Raw genomic sequence first — 22,410 nt, forward strand, 5'->3', positions numbered from 1 at the left:
CCGTGGGCGAGTAGAGGGCAGAGCTCCATGAAGCTGGTCCCTCTCACATGATAGACAGAGCTCCAATGAAGCTGGTCTGTTACTTTAGAAAATTGAGGAATACACCAACTCTTTTGCCATGTAATCTGTCCAGAACCTCTTCGTTTGGCTCAATGAGCTGTGAATGCCTGATGCCTGAGTAAATAGATATCCCATCTGGTGTGCAGAGGGACCAGCTTCATGGAGCTCTGCTCTACTCGTGTGCAGAGGGACCAGCTTCATGGAGCTCTGCTCTACTCGTGTGCAGAGGGACCAGCTTCATGGAGCTCCTCTCTACTCGTGTGCAGAGGGACCAGCTTCATGGAGCTCCTCTCTACTCATGTGCAGAGGGACCAGCTTCATGGAGCTCCTCTCTACTCATGTGTGCAGATGGACCAGCTTCATGGAGCTCCTCTCTACTCATGTGCAGAGGGACCAGCTTCATGGAGCTCCTCTCTACTCATGTGTGCAGAGGGACCAGCTTCATGGAGCTCCTCTCTACTCATGTGCAGTGGGACCAGCTTTGGAACCCATTCGACACCTAGGTAGACCAAAAGATAGGAAACTAGACAGGTGAACTGTTCCATTTTTCCCAACTCCCATCCGACGAAAGGTCCTTGAAGCTAGCTGCCACCCTGCCATGTAGCAGCTTCATTTCAGTCCTTCGTTAAAAGGGAAGAGTTGGTGCTGTTAGGTAACGAGCAGATCAATTCTCCCCGTCTGACAGGCGGAGCTTTGGGTTCTGTGCCTTCGTACCGAGCCACCACCTCTGAACGATGACAACGTGTGATCAACTGTAGGTCAGAGGTACTCTGAGGCCTCCTTTGGAAGTGACAGTCTTCAGTGGTGGGTCTCTTACAGCCCCTGGGGGCCTCTCCACACACCTCTGGCCTGTTGTTTCCACTGAGGGCCGTGGTTCATACTATCCAATGAACTTTAGCGTTTTGGTGGCTATTAAACCCTCCTCGAGGGCAAATGATACATTTCTGTTTGGAGGTGTAGTTATTGGAGGGAGGAGGGTACATAGGTCTGGTTAGGGGGCTGGTTGGGAGGAAGGAGGGTACATAGGTCTGGTTGGGAGGAAGGAGGGTACATAGGTCTGGTTAGGGGGCTGGTTGGGAGGGAGGAGGGTGATAGGTCTGGTTAGGGGGCTGGTTGGGAGGGAAGAGGGTAATAGTCTAGGTCTGGGTGGGGAGAGGAGGGTACATAGGTCTGGTTTGGGAGGAAGGAGGGTACATAGGTCTGGTTAGAGGGCTGGTTGGGAGGGAGGAGGGTACATAGGTCTGGTTAGGGGCTGGTTGGGAGTAAGGAGGGTACATAGGTCTGGTTAGGGGACTGGTTGGAGGGAGGAGGGTACATAGGTCTGGTTAGGGGGCTGGTTGGGAGGGAGGAGGGTACATAGGTCTGGTTAGGGGGCTGGTTGGGAGGGAGGAGGGTACATGGGTCTGGTTAGGGGCTGGTTGGGAGGGAGGTGGGTACATAGGTCTGGTTAGGGGGCTGGTTGGGAGGGAGGAGTGTACATAGGTCTGGTTAGGGGGCTGGTTGGGAGGGAGGAGGGTACATGGGGAAAAGAAAGGCCATCGTGCGTGCCACAGGTACACATCAATAGAGTCAGACACACTGTCGGGATGAGGCTACCCTAAATATAGCTCTGTGGCAAGAGACTACCCAAGTGCTCCCTAACCATGTAAAAAGGGCTCCATTATGTGGATAGATTAGTCAAAGTGAATAAGAGTCTTATGTAACCATGTAAAAAGGCCATTGATGGTCAACAAGTCAGGTTACATATAGTATGTCTTCACATCTTGATAGGTTTCTTTTCTAGAGAATATCAATAGTCCCCCTCGCAACCATTATCCTGTCACCACCACAAAATGGTATAAAAACAGGGGGTGGGGGGGTGTTATTTCTGAGCAATTGAACAGCGTGTTCGATTATTTCCTGAGATAGCCTCATTTGCATTTTCAAGGCTTAATGATCGCTTCTCTCTCTTGCTCTCTCCCATTTTCCTTTTAATCTCTACAATCATTTTTCTCCACTGACAAAAGAACCAGGGGATAAAAATAAAAAAACTGTCCATCTTTTCTATGATTCAGTATTACTGGAAAAGAGTATAATAACAGCTGCAGTCGAAAGAAAGACTTCATTTACTTCCATTGCTCTTGGGGATTTACTCACTAGTAAACAGTTCTAGGAAGACCTTCCTCCAGGAAATGCAAAGAATGGGTTTAAAAACACTGGGTGGGGTGGGGTAAAAAGAAGCCCATCGTTCTTTGCTCTACCTGTCTACACATTAATCTTAAAACGCAGTTTAATTCGATCTGTGTCCTCCTCCCTGACGCGGCCCGCCACGAGATTCGATTACGGTGACTATACTTTTTAACTGCTGTCAGAGCCGGGCGGGCGAGGTCTGTGTAAACATCTGCCCGAGCACATGGACGCCTCTCATTACCCGGGCATTAAATCAAACCGCCGCAATGAATCTTTATCTACGACCGACGCCACCCGGCTTCGTACACGTCGAACCAAATGAACGCAAGCCGTATTAAAAACGCTCATCTTCCCACTCCAAAAAGTGCAACTGTAAACGTGACGTCTTCGCGACCGGTGAAAAAACCCAGCTGTTATTGTTACTGGTGACGGGGGAGACGTGTCTTTGAGCGAACTTGGCTAATCTGCAACCAGATGTCTTGGAGAGACAAAAAGTGACACACCGACTACCTCATTGTTGAACGAAAATAACGTATCAATGAAAAAAAAGTGGAGGTGGATTTCTGATGAATCGTTAACAGCTCATAAGCCGATATAGAAAACTGGAGACAAGAGATGGGAGCGGTGGATTATAAAAGGTAATCTGTAATGTAAATATTATTTCTAATATTGGGGGATATTGCCGAGGCTAGGGCAGGCTCGTCCCCTGGTTCCTTCAGCAGAGGCCGTTTTTGGCATGAATCAAAGGCTATTTGTTTAATCTGAGCCACCAGGTTGTCTGCGAGCTGCCAAGGCACTTTGCCTCGACCTTTGCTCTTTTCCACAAATCCCTGTAAAAGGCCCGAGCAATTCACCCTGACATTTATTCGACACACAATTCTCCCAGTCTGCTCTTTTCTCTGGATCATGCGAGTCTAAGAGCAAAATGACAGAAATAAGGTCACCAAGCCTTCAGAGACTTTCGCCTGTGCCATTAGCGATGAGAAGCTGCTCCAAAATTGCAATATACATTCGGAGATGGTTTCCAAGTTTTAGAATTACTGCCTAAGTGCTTGTAAATGACATTGCCATAGCAGGGAAAAGGCCTGATGCATCTGGGGAGGAATCAGAAAAAGAAGCAAAATCTTTAGTTTAGAGAGCAGGAGCGAACGGTTGCTAGTTTTTTTTTATGTATGCACGTGAAACATGGCACCGGTTGGCATCAAACTTGATTTGTCTTTTTTTGCGGCACAAAAAACATTTTCAAGATTTCGAGATACATTAAGTAATTCGGCATAGTTTTATACCAGAATCAGATATATATTACCAGACATCTGGGAGCACCTACCTTGCCGTCGAATTTGGAGTATTCGTTGAAAGGGTTGTTGAGCTGCTGGGGACATTGCTCGAGTCGGAGAGAGAGGGTCGACTTGGTACCAGTGTTCCTGGGTCTATCTTTAAAGTCCCTCTTCTCAAACAGGGAACCCAGGTCCTCCGCTGTGACAGAAACGACCGGAGACAGAAAATGAAGCGGAGACATTGGCGGAAACCCAGAGTGATTGAACAACTTACTTATATTCTCTGATGTTATTGATTGTGCCAGGATTTCAAGTCAAACAGGACTTTAGCATTAGGCCTAGCTATTGTACAGTATTACATTTCATTATATACAGTAGGCTAGGTTTGACCGTTTCTGTAACATGCTATCGGATGTTGTAACATCACGTGGAGATTGATCAATGCAAAATAACCATTTCCTGGTTCCATGAGAATTCCCTATGCAGCACTGTAATTGTCTGAGATCAGTGAAAAAGAAAGGACAATTGAAGCTTTTGCTTCATTGAAACTCCTATCAGCAAATATTTCTGGAGAGGAGAAATGTAGCGTACCTGATTGCGAGGACGACCTCTCCTTCCATTGAATGTTTTTGCATTTGATCTGATTCTGTCGCTCCTTCCTTAACCGTTCAAGTCTTTGAGCTTTAAAATAAGAAAATAAACAGTGCTTACAAGTAATGAAACAAAGATTTTAAAAAGCCAGATCAACAAAGTATTTCTTGTCATTTTTGACCATTGTCATTGGTCAGGGTCATTGTTTACCTTTGTCAGGGTCATTTTTGACCATTGTCATTGGTCAGGGTCATTTTTTACCTTTGTCAGGGTCATTTTTTACCATTGTCATTGGTCAGGGTCATTTTTTACCTTTGTCAGGGTCATTTTTGACCATTGTCATTGGTCAGGGTCATTTTTGACCATTGTCATTGGTCAGGGCCATGCAGCCACACATTTACAAAAGGAGAATGACAAGAGAAACGGAAGTTTATTTAAAGTACATTTGACACAGAGGAACACTCTCCCGGTGGACACTGATGGTAAACAACATCTTGGGAGGTGTGAGATATGCTAAGAGGAACACTGGAGGGGACTAGAAACACTCGCTGGGCCTTGTCAAACCTGTCCGCCCAACACAGATGACCACCCCCACCCGACCCAATGTTTTTTCCAGCAGCGATGGCAGTTACCTGGACGGGGGTCTTCCTGGGGCATACATCTACATTATAGAATACATTTAAAAAATAGATCTATACAGCTACATGACAAAAATAAAACAAATCAAATTGTATTTGTCACATAMACGTGGTTAGCAGATGTTAATGCGAGTGTAGCGAAATGCTTGTGCTTCTAGTTCCGACAATGCAGTAATAACCAACGAGTAATCTAACCTAACAATTCCACAACTACTACCTTATACACAGAAGTGTAAAGGGATAAAGAATATGTACATAAAGATATATGAATGAGTGATGGTACAGAACGGCATAGGCAAGATGCAGTAGATGGTATAGAGTACAGTATATACATATGAGATGAGTAATGTAGGGTATATAAACATAAAGTGGCATAGTTTAAAGTGKCTAGTGATACATGTATTACATAAASAACTACACACAACTACACACTTCAGCCACTCTTGAGTCAAACAGTCACAACATTTTATACCAGGTTTTATACAGACTTGTGTTCCCCCCCCCTATATTTTGATTCTTACCAGCCACCCCTGGTTTCTCGCGTCTTTCTTGTTGACGTCCTGGTGAGACAGTCAGCCACTTCAGGTGAAGTCTCGGCAGAAGAACACTCAAGTCCCCAAAACACCACTGCTTCCCCAAACACAACAAGAGCCAAGGGAGCCAAAAGGAGATCGTCTACTAGCCAGACTTCAGATGGCCTTTGGACTCCCTCTGATTCTGGCAGTAACCCCAAGCACCTCACAATAGATCAAATTGTGCTCCAGGCATTTGAACTCTCATTGGTTCCCAGTTAATTCCATACAAAGCCACCTTGCACACCTCTGAAGGGGCTTCATAGCACACAAGCATCCTCCTGCCTCAAGTGAACCCACATCATGGAAATCGTGGAGGTTTACGGGCTAGCCTATAGTGCATAGTGTGTACGAGTAACACATAATTCGCTTAGCGGGCTACATAACCTTGAGAGTCACGTTTGAAACAAATTTCCCATCAATTTGGTGGGCTGACTAGATTCTCCGTTCAATAAAAATGGGTTACTGTAGCCTATCCCTGTAAGGTTGAATACATAATATCATAGGCTTGAATCTCACTCCATCAATTGTGTGATCATAAAAACGTACCTTCATTGAATAACAGAGGATTCTCCATGACTAGTCAATAACATGTTATCCATGGCTAGTCAATAACATGCAGTACATTATCCATTAGCCTACCTTTACAGATAACACTTCATTGATAAGCCCTTCCAAGGTCCTCAAGAGCTGATGTCCATGAGTGAAAGGGTTAACAACAAAAAGGCAGGTCCTTTTTCATTTGGGCAACAGAGCGAACAAAAAGGCATAATTCACATTTACATACAAATCAAGCCCCGGCAACCCCCCGATTGACTTCTGCCCACAACTGCTGTGCCAACCGTCCGTAAAATCAAGAGAAGAAGAAAGCCTTAAATAAAAATAAAAAACTATGACATGAAGAAAAACGTCGTAGACCATGAAGGCGTGCCTCGGGAGCCGTGAACCCAAACTTTAATTATTTCCAAGAAAACATATTATTGTCCGTTTGATTTTCAGACACAACCAATCAGCATTCACTGTACCAAGTACAGCGTGGTTTAATTTCTTGGATAATAAGTTCCTGAGACCTGAACTTGAAACCTACCAAGAGGAAGGCCACAGGTCCAATACACTCCTCCTTACTTCACAACGGCAGCTAGACTAGTGGTTAGAGCGTTGGACTAGTAACTGAAAGGTTGCTMGATCGAATCCCCGAGCTGACAAGGTAAAAAAAAATCTGTCGTTCTGCCCCTGAACAAGGCAGTTTAACCCACTGTTCCTAGGCCGTCATTGTAAATAAGAATTTGTTCTTAACTGGCTTGCCGAGTTAAATAAAAGGTTAMATAAAAATACATTTTTAAAAACACAGCCTACCCTCATCCTGACCCCAAACATTGGCGTAAAATCGTTCACAAAATAAGAATCCTTCTCAGTATAGTGGTGTTTTGTTGACTGTACTAAAGTGGCACTGCAAACCAAACACAATGTATCGCTTCTAAACCGCAGATAAACTCCAGTTCCCTTTCTTCTTAGCCATGGCCTTGCCAGACATATGAGTGGGTCTATAAACACTATTTGAGCATCCAGAGCTAGAGATTAGCATGGAGCCATCAGCAGCAGCAGCGCTGCCTGCAGTCCCTCCTTGTCTGGCCTGCCTCCGCTGGGCGAAGCACAAATATATCGGCAGCGGGCACCCTTGCACTTTTCTTAAATAATTCCCTATTTCTTGTGGGCTCCCGAGTGGCGCAGCGGTCTAAGCCACTGCATCTCAGTGTTAGAGGCGTCACTACAGACCCTGGTTCGATTCCAGGCTGTATCACAACTGGCCGTGATTGGGAGTCCCATAGGGCGGCACACATTGTCCAGGGTTTGGCCGGGGTGTAGGCCGTCATTGTAAATAAGAATGTGTTCTTAACTGACTTGCCTAGTTAAATAAAGGTTCAATTAAAAATAAATAAATACAATTCTCCTCAAATGAGTTGAAATTTGAAAAACCTTTTTGTCTCTACACATTGGTATTGGATTGTCAAGACTACAGAAATGTGTTTTTTCGGGGTCACTTAAGATTACAATTAGAATTAAGAAAATAAAAACCAATGGTATTGACAAAATGATTGGCAACCAATAGCTAATACTTGGTTCAATAGCCTTTGCTGAAGACAACTGCAGACAAATGCTTTTTTGTAGCCATCAATGTGCATGCTGAAGCTTTCTGCTGGCCAATTTGGCCCACTCTTTAGCTRCAAACTGCTATCAATTTGTCAATGTTTGAGTGGTGCCCTCTGACAAYTGTTGTTTTCAACTCTGAACTCATCGCTGGTCACTCCAGAACAGGCCAGTGTTTATTCTTCAACCATTCATGGGTGCTTTTTTGATGTTTGTTTGATGTCCTGCTGGAAGGCCCAAAAACCTAGACCCAGTTTTTAGGACACTGGGTTGAAAATTGTCCTCAGAAAATATCTTGATAATTTCCTAATGTCTTGCACACGTTCAAGGCCCCCAGTACCAGAGGCAGCAAAGCAACCCCACAGTATTACCAAACCTCCCCATGTTTGATTGTAGGGAGGGTGTTATTTTCAATGAAAGCTTCATTTTGTCATTGGTAAACATAGGACCCCACTGCTGAAAGAGACAAGAACCCCCCCCCCCATTTGAACTTTACGAAAACCCATCGAAACAAGTCTAAAATGGGGAAATGTTCTGTGGTCCAATGAAACAAATTTAGAGCTCTTTGGCAATAGAAACATCAATGCTAAGTTTACCAATGACCAAATGAAGCATTCAAAGTAAACGTGTAAATATCAAAACGTCCACCTCTGAAAATCACAAGCCCAGGGACATGAAATGAGCAGCGTGTACCAAGCAGCCTCTGTTAAACACCACTTTCACAGCCACTAGGCCCAACTGAGTTCTGCTCGGTGCACCCAACCAACACAATTCCTCTGGGGTAACATGGTCAATAAACCCCAAGCCTGGGTTCAAATAGTATTTGTTTTTATTTCAAATACTTTAGCTTGCCTGATGCAAGGGAACAAATGGAATAGTTCCAAAAGTGTAAACCCCACCCACCTAGCACTCCAAGCAGGCTTGCTCAAACACTCAAAGTACTCGTAAGAAAACAAAATACTTTTGAAACCCACGTCTGATTAACACCAGGCTTTTGTCAGAGATAAACTTTTATTTAGTCTAATTGTATAATTATTTACAACATTCATATTTCCCTGGTGGTTTATATAAGCGTGTTCATGGGGTAATACATGTGATTTTCAAAGACAGACTTTACAGCATTGCTGGGGTCAATTCTATTCCAATTAATTCAGGAAGAGAATGACATATTGACCACTATTTTCTATGTGGACTTCTGCAATTCATTCACAAGGCTAATTAGGAAGTGACCCCAGCCTGCTTAGTAGTCTCTTTACTAAACGTACTGCATTAACCTGTTGTATTGCTGCCTTCTATAACAAAAAGCACCACACCACTGGCCAACTAGCCTCTGTGAGTAAACCACTGATCTGGATTCCACACGGCAGGCCCCAACAAACAAGCTCGCTCGTCCACTAACTGGTTCTCCTGCCACAGTCAGAGCCCCCTATTGTTTACCTGTGTTGGAGCGCCGGCGGATGCCAAAGTCCCAGCTGGAGGTGATGTCCAATGACTGGGAGAGGTCGCAGCCCGGGTTCTCCCCTCCGCTGCCCCCTTCGCCTAGGGAGCCCGAACCCAGTGAACCCCCGCTGCTGCCGGGCACCGAGGCCAGCTGCCACTTCTCCAGGTCCACGTCGTGGTCGATTAGCACCATCTCACACATGCCCGTGTCATCGCTGGTCACATGGGACTGCCGGATGTGGGCCAAGATAATGGCTGGGTTGTCCAAGAAAGCCATTGTTTGCTCGTTTCACTGCTTTGTTTCTGTTTAAACCCTCTTTCCCCCTTCGATCTTTCCTTACCTCCTCCTCCTTACACTCTCCCTCTGTCTTTATTACCCTCTCTCTCTATCTCTCTCTCTCTCTCTCTCTCTCTGAGGGTGCTTGATCACTTTAGGAGCCGGGCAACAGAGACGTCTTCTTTTTCCTTCTCCTCTTCGGGGTTATTTTCTCCTCTCCATGGGACATGGGTGCCGGCCTGTTGGGGCAGAGTTAGGAGAGATTAGTGTCTGACCACAATATGCAATTCAAGGACGGGAAATTATATATTCAGTTCATTAGCCACGTTCTCCATATTTCTTCTGACTAAACACCAGTTTAAGAGCGAAGCATTTACACCAGTTTCTTTCTTAGAGCAGGGGTGAGCAGTTGGTGGACAGACAACTTTTTGTAGGCCTGTGGATCAATACTTCGTTTTTTTAGGAACTCAGTCAGGGTCTCAACTGACTGTTGAGAATTAGAATACTAGGTGCAATCTGGCAATGTGGTTTTTCATCAGCAGTTCTAATGTTATGACAGTCACTGACAGTCATTCAATTAGCCCATTTCAGCAAAACATTTTTAGATTGGTAAGTTAGTCTAGAGACCAGCTACATATCATGACCAAAAGTATGTGGACACCTGCTCGTGGGCATTAATATAGAGTTGGTCCCTCCTTTGCTGCTATAACAGCCTCCACTCTTCTGGTAACATTGCTGCGGGGACTTGCTTCCATTCAGCCACAAGAGCATTAGTGAGTTTGGACACTTATGTTGTGCGATTTGGCGTGGCTCGCAGTCGGCCTTCCAATTCATCCCAAAGGTGTTTAATGGGGTTGAGGTCAGGACTCTATGCAGGCCAGTCAAGTTATTCCACACTGATCTCGACAAACCATTTCTGTATGGACCTCGCTTTGTGCACGGTGTCATTGTCATGCTGAAACAGGAAAGGGTCTTCCCCAAACTGTTGTCAAAGTTGGAAGCACAGAATCGTCTAGAATGTCATTGTATGCTGTAGCGTTAAGATTTACCTTTACTGGAACTAAGGRGCCTAGCCTGAACCATGAAAAACAGGCCCAGACCATTATTACTCCTCCACCAAACTTTACAGTTGGCACTATGTATTCAGCCAGGTAGTGTTCTCCTGGCATCCGCCAAACCCAGATTCGGCCGTCAGACTCCCAGATGGTGAAGAGTGATTAATCACTCCAGAGAACGCGTTTCCACTGCTCCAGAGACCAATGGCGGCGAACTTTACACCACTCCAGCCAACTTACGGCATTGCGCATGGAGTTTTTAGGCTTGTGTGCGGCTGCTCGGCCATGGAAACCCATTTCATGAAGCTCCTGATAAACAGTTATTGTGCTGAYGTTGCTTCCAGAGGCAGTTTGGAACTCGGTAGTGAGTGTTGCGACCGAGGACACAGATTTTTCGAGCTACGCACTTCAGCGATCCCGTTCCGTGAGCTTGTGTGGCCTACCACTTCACGGCTGCACCGTTGTTGCTCCAAGATGTATCCACTTCGCACTTACAGTTGACCGGGGTCAGCTCTAGCAGGGCAGAAATTTGACAAACTGACTTGTGCCACATTGAAAATTAAGCTCTTCAGTAAGGGCCATTCTACTGCCAATGTTTGTYTATGGAGATTGCATGGCCGTGTGCTTGATTTTAAACTCCTGTCAGCAACGGGTGTCGCATACTTTTCAATATATAGAAAAGTAACTGAACTTGAATTAAGCATGGTCGAATATCCGACGAGGGGGTGGGCCCCATTGATAATCAGATATCAGCCATTTTCTCTCTCCGCCCCACAACAAAAATTGAATTGCATGAAATGAGTTTGAAAATGGCAAAATCTTCTCTCCACCTCATGGAAAAATGTGTAGAATTGCAGGAAATTAAAAGTTCAAATATTTGTTGTCGTTCTTGTCTTCGCTGTCAAGAGGGGAGCCGCTAAAATGTTTTGCTCCAAGGTGAGTTCAGATGTTTTGTGAACCCCTCCCACCGACATCAAAGTTGCCCATGCCTGTTCTAGAGGAAATGAGAAAAAAAGGTGGGAACCAAATGTAAAATAAAGATAAGACATTAGGTAAAGAGAGTAAGTGTTTGTTTTTGATTCCCTTCTGAATCTGAATACAATGGGAAAATGTTTACTAGGCCTAAAATCTGGTGAAAAGATATGAGCACTAACAAAAAAGATGGTTGATGGAGCCTAAGTCGAGAGCCTAATGCAAGGAAAACGTGCTGCACGCCAACTAAAACCAATCTGTCCATGGTTACATAACTCTGATTGKCAGTTTCATCTCAAACGGCCTCAGATCAAGTAGAAGACACCCCAAATAGAACAAAGGGAGCAGGCACGGAGACAGAGTTCTAGGTGGAATACAATAAGAATTCCTTCAGCACCCACGAAACAGTCTGAGAATCCAAAACCTGCTATATGTTAGCTTCTAGTAGGAAAACACAACTGTTAATCTAGCCTACTACTCCAGCACCATCTCACTTAGACTGGCACATAGCATTACATAACTATAGAGCAATGCTAATTGGCTAATTAAAAAGGTAATTAAATAATTATGGCTTTGCTGAGGGATGCCTTGGTGAAATATGACAACACCTCTCCCGCTTTCCGTGGAACCTGTGCGTCCCTCAAGCTGTCACTGCGAAAACACTCTAGCAGTCGTAAGCAGGTGATGAAGTGGTGTCAATTGCAAACTTAAGTCTTATCAGACAGACCGCCCGGCCTTAGAAGTCCTATCATGACGTGGAAAGGGAAGAGGAGAACACAGAACAGCCTATGTCAGGGGTCTCCAACCCTGTTCCTGTAGAACTGCCCCCCTGTAGGTTTTTGCTCCAACCCCAGTTGTAACTAACCTGGTTCAGCTTATCAACCAGCTAATTATTAGAATCAGGTGTGCTAGACTAGGGTTGGAGTGAAAACCTACAGGACAGTAGCTCTCCAGGAACAGGGTTGGAGAGCCCTGGCCTATGTCATCTGTAAACCATGAAGGAAGCAAAAAATACCTAGGCTAGAATACGTTCACTCCGCCTGATCAATACCTAGGCTAGAATATGTTCACTCCACCTGATCAATACCTTAGGCTAGAATATGTTCACTCACCTGATCAATACCTAGGCTAGAAATACGTTCACTCCACCTGATCAATACCTAGGCTAGAATACGTTCACTCTGCCTGATCAATACCTAGGCCAGAATATGTTTCACTCCACCTGATCAATACCTAGGCTAGAATACGTTCACTCCCACCTGATCAATACCTAGGCTAGAATATGTTCACGCCACCTGATCAATAACTTGGCTAGAATATGTTCACTCCACCTGATCAATACCTAGGCTAGAATATGTTCACTCCACCTGATCAATAACTAGGCTAGAATACGTTCACCTTGTCTGATCAATAGATGGTAATAGGGCTACAGGATATGGGCAAAAACTCTAATTATTATTWTTTTTTTTTTAATCTAAATATTGCGATTTCAATTGCGTTTTAGATCAAAACACTTGGGTCTCCAGGATCGTGAGTTGGATTCCCGAGATACCCAATATGTAAAAAAGAAATGTGCACATGACTATAAGTTGCTTTGGATAAAAGTGTCTGCTAAATGGCATATATATAATTATATGATTGGTGTTGTTTGGCATGACAACGAATAAAAAGCCAGGTATAAGAGTTGTTGTGACAGGGTACTAGGAACCAAAGTGTTGGTCAGTGTTTCCCAGGGGACCCTAATTACATTTTAATTCATGTTACATTCAGACAAAGGTTTCAGAATATGCTTCCACTCTGATTCAGAACGTTGTTGCACAAACAACATGCTGGCACCACTAGAGCTAACATTTGCTAGACAGATTTCCCCTCCTAGCTCCATAATATTTGCACGTTTTGTGCATTTATTTAGCCAGTTAGCTAGTTAGAGATAAGCATGAGATTTTCTTTTAAGCACATTTGGCTCTTGCTAAGACTAACTAGCGTTTTGCAGAGATAAATGTACACCAACCAATAGTATAATACAGAAAACGTTGATTTATAGAAAGAAGCAAAGTTGAAAACAGCTTTGTTTTTGTTTTTTGACTGCATGCAATGGCTAACAGAAGCATGAAGACTCACATTGAGAGACTGAATTACAACAGTCAAGCCAACTACGACTGCTTGAGTGACAAGGGACGGGGTTTGGTGTGTGGGAAAGCAGTGAGGAGACGAAAAACAGAATAAACTATAAAAACGGACTGTGTAGCGTTCCCCTCAAAAAACTAATCACAGCATCTTGTTATATGGATATCGCATGTCAATAACACAAAATGTCAATAGAAATGTGATTAATTGTGCAGCCCTAGATGGTAATAGTGTAGCTAAGTCAGGGAAAGCAGGAATGTATTCACTAGGTACGCAACAGAAGCAAACGGGGCAAAACTGGAAGGGACCTACCTGAATTTCTCAAATTAGAAACTCTAGTTTTCGTTGCAAAACCTTTTAATGTTGTAAAATGTTTTGCCACGGTTTGCACTAAAAAATTACACCCCAGAACCAGGAGTTGAACCTGTGCACATTTACACACCTTAATCAAAGGGCAATTCCACGTTAACAGAATTATGCAGAGACTTAGATTTTATTAGGATCCCCATTAGGAAAGGGAAAGGGAGATACATAGTCAGTTGTAAAACAATGCATTCACCTGAAATGTGTCTTCCGCATTTAACCCAACCCCTCTGAATCAGAGAGGTGCATTAGCCAACGGTGACAGCTAGTCTGCCTGGGGAACGAGACATTACAGACAAAAATACTTTCCAATTCATATACATTTAAAAACATTAACATAGAAATTAGACTTAAATATACACAGTATATATATAAAGAAACTACAACAACTAAACACAGACATTTAAAAAAAATCTGATAAAAATAAAGAAATACTAAAGAATAATGTGTGTGTTAGAGTGTGTGTGTGTGTGTGTGTGTGTGTGTGGGTGTGTGTGTGTGGTGTGTGTGTGTGTGTGTGTGTGTGTGTGTGTGTGTGTGTGTGTGTGTGTGTGTGTGTGTGTGTGTGGTGTGTGTGTTGTAGTAGAGTGTGTGGTTTGTATGTTGCGCTATCTATCAGTTACATATACATTGTCGATACATACTTGGGTTGAGCTGTATTTCATATCGTCATACAATCCTTCTCTCATCCCGGGATTTATCCTATTACTGCTTAGTACACAAGGGTGCGCAAAAAAAAGCTAAGAAAGCCATTGGGCATCTATTACCAGAATTCTAACAAAATGAGCACAAGTAATAGTGAATTTCCACTGAGGCTGCAAGCCCATATGATAATGTGCACAAATGAAAATGAACTAAATTGCAAAGACAGACAATCCAGATCATAAAGCTAACCGACATGTCATTTTGTTGTATTTGAACATTTACATGCGAATGTGAACGAGAGACATTGTGCAAATGAAAAAAGTTGCCGCATGCTTGTCTGAAGGAAGAACAGCACTGGCGTTTGGAGTCCCTAGGACAACGGACCTGCCTGCTCTGCTTGGCGAAGAGGGGGAGGAGCAGATTGTCAAAACAGACAGGAGAAAAAATGCAAGGAAATCAAGCAGTGGCAGCTGTACAGATATTTCATCAAAGGGCTTTGACTTCTCAAACACAACAGGAAGCTAGAAGATTACTTACCTATCCTAGGTATTCCTTAAAGAGGTGGGGTTTCAGGTGTCTCCGGAAGGTGCGTGATTGACTCCGCTGACCTGGCGTCGTGAGGAGTTTGTTCCACCATTCGGGTGCCAGAGCAGCGAACAGTTTTGACTGGGCTGAGCGGGAACTGTACTTCCTCAGAGGTAGGGAGGCGAGCAGGCCAGAGGTGGATGAACGCAGTGCCTTGTTTGGGTGTAGGGCCTGATCAGAGCCTGAAGGTACGGAGGTTGCCGTTCCCCTCACAGCTCCGTAGAGAAGCACCATGGTGTTGTAGGGATGAGAGCTTCAACTGAAGCCAGTGAGAGAGCGGAGAGCGGGGTGACGTGAGAGAAACTTGGGAAGGTTGAACACCAGACGGGTGCTGCGGCATTTCTGGATGGTGTAGGGGTTTAATGGAACAGGGCAGGGAGCCCACCAACAGCGAGTTCCGGTAATCCAGACGGGAGATGACAAGTTGCCTGGATTAGGACCTCGCGCCGCTTCCTGTGTGAGGGCAGGGTCGTACTCTGCGATGTTGTGGAGACTAACCTACAGGAATCGGGTCACCGCGCTAGTTAGTGAGAAGATCGACAGGGTGTTGTCCAGGATCACGCCAAGGTTCTGTAGTCACCTGGGAGAGGAACACCAATGGAGTTGTCAACGTGATGGGAGATCATGGACCGGGCAGTCTCCCGGAGGAAGGATGCAGCTCCGTCTTGCCGAGGTTCAGCATTGAGTGGTGATCCGTTCAATCCACACTGATCATGTCTGCCAAACATGCAGAGATGCGATTCGCACCTGGTAATCAGGTGGCGAATCGCATCAACCGCTCACCCCCTCCTTTTACACTGCTGCTACTCTCGTTTATTATCTATGCATAGTCAACTTAACTCTACTACAGAGTACAGATTACCGCTCAATTTACCATCAACTAACTGTGCCGTGCACATTCGACTCGTATGTACCACCCTGTAGTATGCTTGCAACTGTTATTTTACTGCTGCCTCTTTAATTATTTATTACATTTTTACTTAAAACTTCTCTTAGGTAGGGAAGCATTTCGGAATTGTTGATGGAATTCCATGCCCAAATTAAACTGCCTGCTTCTCGGGCCCAGAAGATGTGATATGCATATAACTGGTAGATTTGGATAGAAAACACTCTAAAGTTTCCAAAACTGTTAAAATAGTGTCTGTGAGTATAACAGAACTGATTTGGCAGGCGAAAACCTGAGAAAAATCCATTCAGGAAGTAGTTTTTTGAATTCTGAAAAATGAAGAAGTAAGAGCAGTCTGAATGAGTGGACCGTAAAGTGTCACAGAGCTTTTTCATGTGCGGGACCGAGGCAGTGCGTTTCTTGTTTACCTTTTAAATTGATAACGTTATTGTCCGGTTTAAATATTATCGATTATTTAGGCTAAAAACAACCTGAGGATTGAATATAAACATCGTTTGACATGTTTCTATGAACTTTACGGATACAATTTGGATTTTTTTATCTTCCTGTTTTGACTGCGTTTGAGCCTGTGGATTACTGAAGAAAACGCGCGAACAAAACTGAGGTTTTTGGATATAAAGAGACTTTATCGAACAAAAGGAACATTTATTGAGTAAATGAATGTCCGCTGAGTGCAACCATATGAAGATCATCAAAGGTAAGGGATTAATTTTATCTCTATTTCTGATTTGTGTAACTGTGTAACTGTTCTACTTGGCTGGTTACTGTTTGTAATGATTTGTCTAGTGGGCTATGTTCTCAAATAATAAGGTATGCTTTTGCCGTAAAGCATTTTTTAAATCTGACACCGTGGTTGGATTCACAAGAAGTTAATCTTTAAACCTATGTAAAATATGTTTTGTTTTCTGAATTTTTATAATGAGAATTTCTGTATTTGAATTTGGCGCCCAGCAGTTTCACTGGCTGCTGAAGAGGTGGGACGCTAACGTCTCACGTACCCAAGAGAGGTTAACACTTATTTTTCTTAAAAGGGCATTGTTCGTTAAGGGCTTGTAAGTAAGCATTTCTCTGTAAGGTCTACATCTGTTGTATTCAGAGCATGTGACAAATAAAATGTTATTTAATAAGCTGCGTTTGTTGTCGAATTGCTACATTTAAATATGAGTTTCTATCTTATTTTTCATTACATGTACATTGAAGTATTATTTGTAGTTGTCACTATAACAAAACACTGAATGGTCTGTTTCCCTACATTATTAATAGACCTAAAGCGTGCAGTAGGATAGTTGATCAATTGATTGACAGGAGCACAGTAGAACGTTAAACTGTCCTCTAGTGTAAATGCTCGCCAACGTTTTATAGTTATGTAAAGTTTAAATCGGTATAGTTATCGTTACAGTTATCGTCCTTGGTGTGGACGGCCCCTTTACTGTGTCAGTGACCTCTTGAATGATGGAGACAAATCCCTTTCTGTCCTTTCCCCCCCCAGAGGTGAGCAACAGGTAGGCTATGGCATCACTCTCCTCCACCGCATCCTACTTGTGCTAAATATGCCCCAATATACCCAACAACAACAAAGTCTCCACTTTTTTTTGGAGCAGAAGATTCTGTTTATAGTAGGCTAAATGGAAAGAGGGGGGGGGGGGGGGGGGGGGCTCATAGGTAAGTGTCAGTCAGAGGCGGGAGAGGTGCTATTATCTGGAGCGAGAGAGAGACAGACTTCTACTGTACTACATACACAACACTAGCTATGCCAGATTGTTAGCAGCTGCTTACTTTGTAACGTTCAACAACAACAAAAAAATGCAACCTTCTTTACAGTCAATAACTGAACTGAAAACCTGTTTCACAGCCTGAGTGTTGACATCCTAAACATGCACCAGAAAAGGTGGTGCAAACGTGTCACCGGTGTCTTGCATTGCCACAAAGTGTGTACATTTGTTTTGTCTGCTAGCTAGCTGATAACCACCCACAGTTCTGACACCCTAGCTATGGGTCAATAGTATCAGGGTGGAAACTTTGAGCTGGGGGGGGGGGCTCAACTTACTGTCACCAATGTCAGCTAACATTTTTTAGATTGGTAAATTTGTTTAGCAGCCAGTTGTAGTGATCAAGGTCGAATTACGGACCCGGGTCTCCAAGGTCGAATTACGGACCCGGGTCCCCCCCCTGATTGATAGTAACTCTCACTCAGATATCATTAAAAACTGCAAACATTTCTTTCCAACCAATGGCAAAATTGCAGGAAATTTGTTGTAAAACTGCTCATTTTAATTTCTCCGCCCCATGGGAAAATGAGAAGAATTACATTAAATGAGTTATTCAATTGCTAAATCTTCTGTCCACCCCTGTCAAAATTAGTAGAATTGCTGAAAACTTGCTTTAAAACTGCAACATTTTCTCTACTGCCCATAGCAAAACATGTAGAATTGCTGGAAATTAACAAAAAGGGGGATCCCCTAAAGTGTTTTGCTCGCAAGGTGGTGGGGGTGGGGGGGGGGTGCAAAGGCCCCCCAAAAGGCTAAGGCCGGTTCTGACTGCATGTGTGTGGGTATGCAGATCAGCAAGCCACTGCGGCCTATTATCAAAGTTGCCCATCCCCGAGTTCGGTAATACGAACGAAGCAGACAACTCAAGCTTCCTCGCGTGCTTGTAGCTAACTGGCTACAAACCCACTGCACACTGTCTAGGCAGTAACGTTAGCAAGCTAACAGCAGCATCATCATCATCATCATCATTTGTGCAAAACACGGCAGTAACCACGATAGCCGGTAGAAGATAGTAAGTTAGTAAATTAGCTCGCAAATTGGGTATAGTACCTATCTACTATGTTGTTTGGTGGTGATGCCAGGGGTTTAGCCAAGGTAAGTTAGCGACTCGCGCGCTAACTAGCTAGCTATCTGCATATATTTAGGTTACTTTAGCTAGGTAGCTATCTAGATGGAGCTTGTCGAAATAACCAAAATATGTAAACGAGCAAGCGTAAACACTTATCTAACTACTGTAGTTCTATAAATCCTAATAAACAGAGGCTAAACTAGCTAGCTAATGTTAATTTTACTCTAACTAGCTAACGTTAGCAAGGCCCTGGCTTGCGCTAGCTACTATTAGGTATTTGTGCCTTACAAACCTGCTAACCTACCGTTATGCATGCCTTATCCGAGGAAGCGAAAGTTCCGAGATACACTGTACCATCTGTGCATACGTCCAGTTACAGTGTCTCATTTCAATAACGCTAAAATAAAAACTTTAACTCTTAGAAAATCAACAATAAACTCCATGACAATGTATTTCCTCTGTTGACAGTGTTGATGCAGTTCCTACACACCGGAAGTGGAGTGTCAAAGCAAGGTGGGAGGGACCCATCCCCAAACACAACACCCCAGACAAAACTTGACAGACGTTTGGCTAAACCAATAATATTTAAGGAAATAATCAAAACGCTCACCTATAGCCAATTAATAAATTGCAATGAACAGTCACAGAGAATTGAACAACTTTGCATTTTCTTTACAATTAGGTTTGAAATTCATAGTGTAGATTGCAGCAAATTTTCTTTAATATTTATATTTTTTCTTTAATATTTATATAGTGTGCAAACTTATCATCACACACATTTGTTAAGAGACAGTATGTATGATGAGAGAAATAGGCATATGTGTGAATGCAAGCTTGTCTGTCCATAGCATTATACAGTACGTGTTTGTGAGAGTGTTTTGCATGTGTGTAGGTAGGCTAACCATCTTTGGTGTGAGTGTTCATGCATTTTTTTGTTTATGTTTATGCATGTGTGTAGGTAGGCTAACCATCTTTGGTGTGAGTGTTCATGCATTTTTTTGTTTATGTTTATGCATGTGTGTAGGTAGGCTAACCATCTTTGGTGTGAGTGTTCATGCATTTGTGTCATGCAATAGTGTCTGTGTTTGTGCCTGCATGCATACATACATCATTTGCATAGGGTGTTCAATCCATAACAACAAGGAATAACTTCTATATTGCATATGACACAAAAATGTCATGTGGTAACTAACCGTCCACTCACAGCCCTCTGACTGGGGCTCCGTTTACTCTGTAGGCTACCTGGGAACTCATACAGGCTCTGTGGATATAGAGTGGGGTTTTGACAGGAGCATATTTCAGTGATGAATGCTACATCCATTACTAGGAGCTCCTCTCTCCCTCAACTCCTGGGAGTGGTACGCTGCTACTTCAAGSTCAAGTGAAAAGAGAGTGTCATCGTATAGCTCAAGGGGGGAAAAGTCTGAAAAACATTCCACCCCGCACCTCTGCAACAGTTTCAGAGGGATTGCGAGAGTATCAACAAAGAGTGTCTGTCCTTACTTGGGAATAGGCCTCTCGCTTGAAACCGTGGCAACATTAAAGTGGAAATATTTACAAAATGTTCAAATGATTTAATGTTGGAATGTTGAATCAGGCACAGGGCTAAAAGCTCTCAGTTGTATTTTTTCCCTGCTGTGTTATGACACGATAGACATACTGTATAGAAAAAAATATGATTTTAATACTGTATTAGCCAGACTTTTCCCAGTGTAAAGGATATGGTCATAATGAACATGGTCCTGAAATCTGGATTTACAACCAAATTGTATGGGAGCGAAATATAATTAAGCAATAAGGCACAATATACCACAACAAATGACTGTTCATATGTACGAYGCAACACGGAGTGCCTGGATATAGCCCTTAGCCGTGGTATATTGGTCATATATCACAAACCCCAGAGGTGCCTTATTGCTATTATAAACAGTTTACCAACATAATTAGAGCAGTAAAAATACATGTTTTGTCATACCCGTGGTATACAGTCTGATATACCACGGCTGTCAGCCAATCACCATTCAGGGCTCGAACCCTCCAATTTATTTCAGTGGTTGGGATATGGCAAAACCAAATATAATTAATTATATTTCAGTGGTTGGGATATGGCATAACAAAATATTATTAGTTATGTTTCAGTGGTTGGTAACCATTGAATGCATATTAAAAAGGGGATTATTCATTTGATTGCAGAATTCAATACCACATTATTCAAAACCAATATCTGTACTGTAATTTTAAAACCTGAATGGGACAGACACAATAAATATGTGTCATTGTATTATCAAACTCAAGTGATAATGTGCTATAACATCATGCTATTCTCCTCTGCAGTGGGAAAATAAATGACATGCAGATTGTAAATCTCATTAGGAAATAACTCATTCTATATTTGCGATTGACAAACAACAGGTGAGGGTGAAATGCATTATTATTTTTCAGGCCATAGAACCAGAAAAAAGTTACGTACCATGACTGATATATGGTTCACACATCGTACAAAAGCATTTAATCAATGACTTCAAGTGTTATACCAATAAATATCAGTAATATTTTCCAAGCACACTGACTACAATGAATCCCATATAGCTGACGTGTATGATGTATAATTCTCTCTGCATGTGTGGTTTATGGTATCTCTTACTGTCAACCTGCCCATAAACAACAATGTTGATTCACATGCTGTTATATATGTTAAGCAATTAGGCCTGAGGAGGTTTGGTATATGTCCAATATACTGTACCACAGCTAAGGGCTGTTCTTAGGCACGACGAGACATATACGGTCTGATATACCACGGCAACTGGATTACGTTCATATAAAAATAACAAAAAGACATAACAACTACATTGCGTCTCTGGCAACCTAACCGATGGAATGAATGGCCAGCAAGCTTGGCTAGCAACCATAGATGTGTCTGATTAGGCCTGTATTTTCATCAAGGGATGAAATAATAGCCTATGAATACATGTATTAAAATAAAGATTTTTATTTAGTTGGTAACCTTTTGTAGAACAGCAATTGTACACTCAAGGTTGTGCAAAACCACTTTTTTTTAGGATGGCTGTGCTGATCTACGGTACTCGTCTCCACCTCGTACCTACAGTGCATTTCGTAAAGTATTCAGACCCCTTGACATTTTCCACATTTTGTTACGTTACAGCCTTATTCTAAAATGGATTAAATAAAAACATGTCCTCATCAATCTACACACAATACCCCATAGTGACATCACAATAGCCCATAGTGACATCACAATACCCCATAATGACATCACAATACCCCATAATGACATCACAATACCCCATAGTGACAAAGTGAAAACAGGTTTTTACATAAGTAAATAGACCCTTTGCTATGAGACTCGAAATTGAGCTCAGGTGCATCCTGTTTCCATTGACCATCCTTGAGATGTTTCCACAACTGAATTGGGGTCCACTTGTGGTAAATTCTATTGATTGGACATGATTTGGAAAGGCACACACCTGTCTATATAAGGTCCCACAGTTGACAGTGCATGTCAGAGCAAAAACCAAGACATGAGGTCGAAGGAATTGTCATAAGAACTCTGAGACAGGATTGTGTCGAGGAACAGATCTGGGGAAGGGAACCAAAAAAATTCTGCAGCATTGAAGGTCCCCAAGAACACAGTTGCCTCCATCATTCTTAAATGGAACCACCAAGACTCTTCCTAGAGCTGGCCGCCCGGCCAAACTGAGCAATCGGAGAAGAAGGGCCTTAGTCTG

The 22,410-nt window shown here is 43.0% G+C and overlaps 1 protein-coding gene across 1 annotated transcript in view; it reads right to left on the reverse strand.

Moving 5' to 3' along the window:
• mapkap1 (MAPK associated protein 1) overlaps positions 1–19,154 on the reverse strand; it is a 152,153-nt gene extending 132,999 nt beyond the window's left edge. The window contains 4 exon segments of the mRNA XM_070439145.1: positions 3,557–3,705; positions 4,098–4,187; positions 8,893–9,411; positions 18,969–19,154. Of these exon segments, the coding sequence (XP_070295246.1) occupies positions 3,557–3,705; positions 4,098–4,187; positions 8,893–9,172 (519 nt within the window). The 5' untranslated portion in view covers positions 9,173–9,411; positions 18,969–19,154.
• Positions 19,155–22,410: the final 3,256 nt, after the last annotated feature.

This window comes from Salvelinus sp. IW2-2015, unplaced genomic scaffold (genome assembly GCF_002910315.2).
Source record: "Salvelinus sp. IW2-2015 unplaced genomic scaffold, ASM291031v2 Un_scaffold1436, whole genome shotgun sequence".
In the NCBI taxonomy this organism is placed as follows: Eukaryota; Metazoa; Chordata; class Actinopteri; order Salmoniformes; family Salmonidae; genus Salvelinus; species Salvelinus sp. IW2-2015.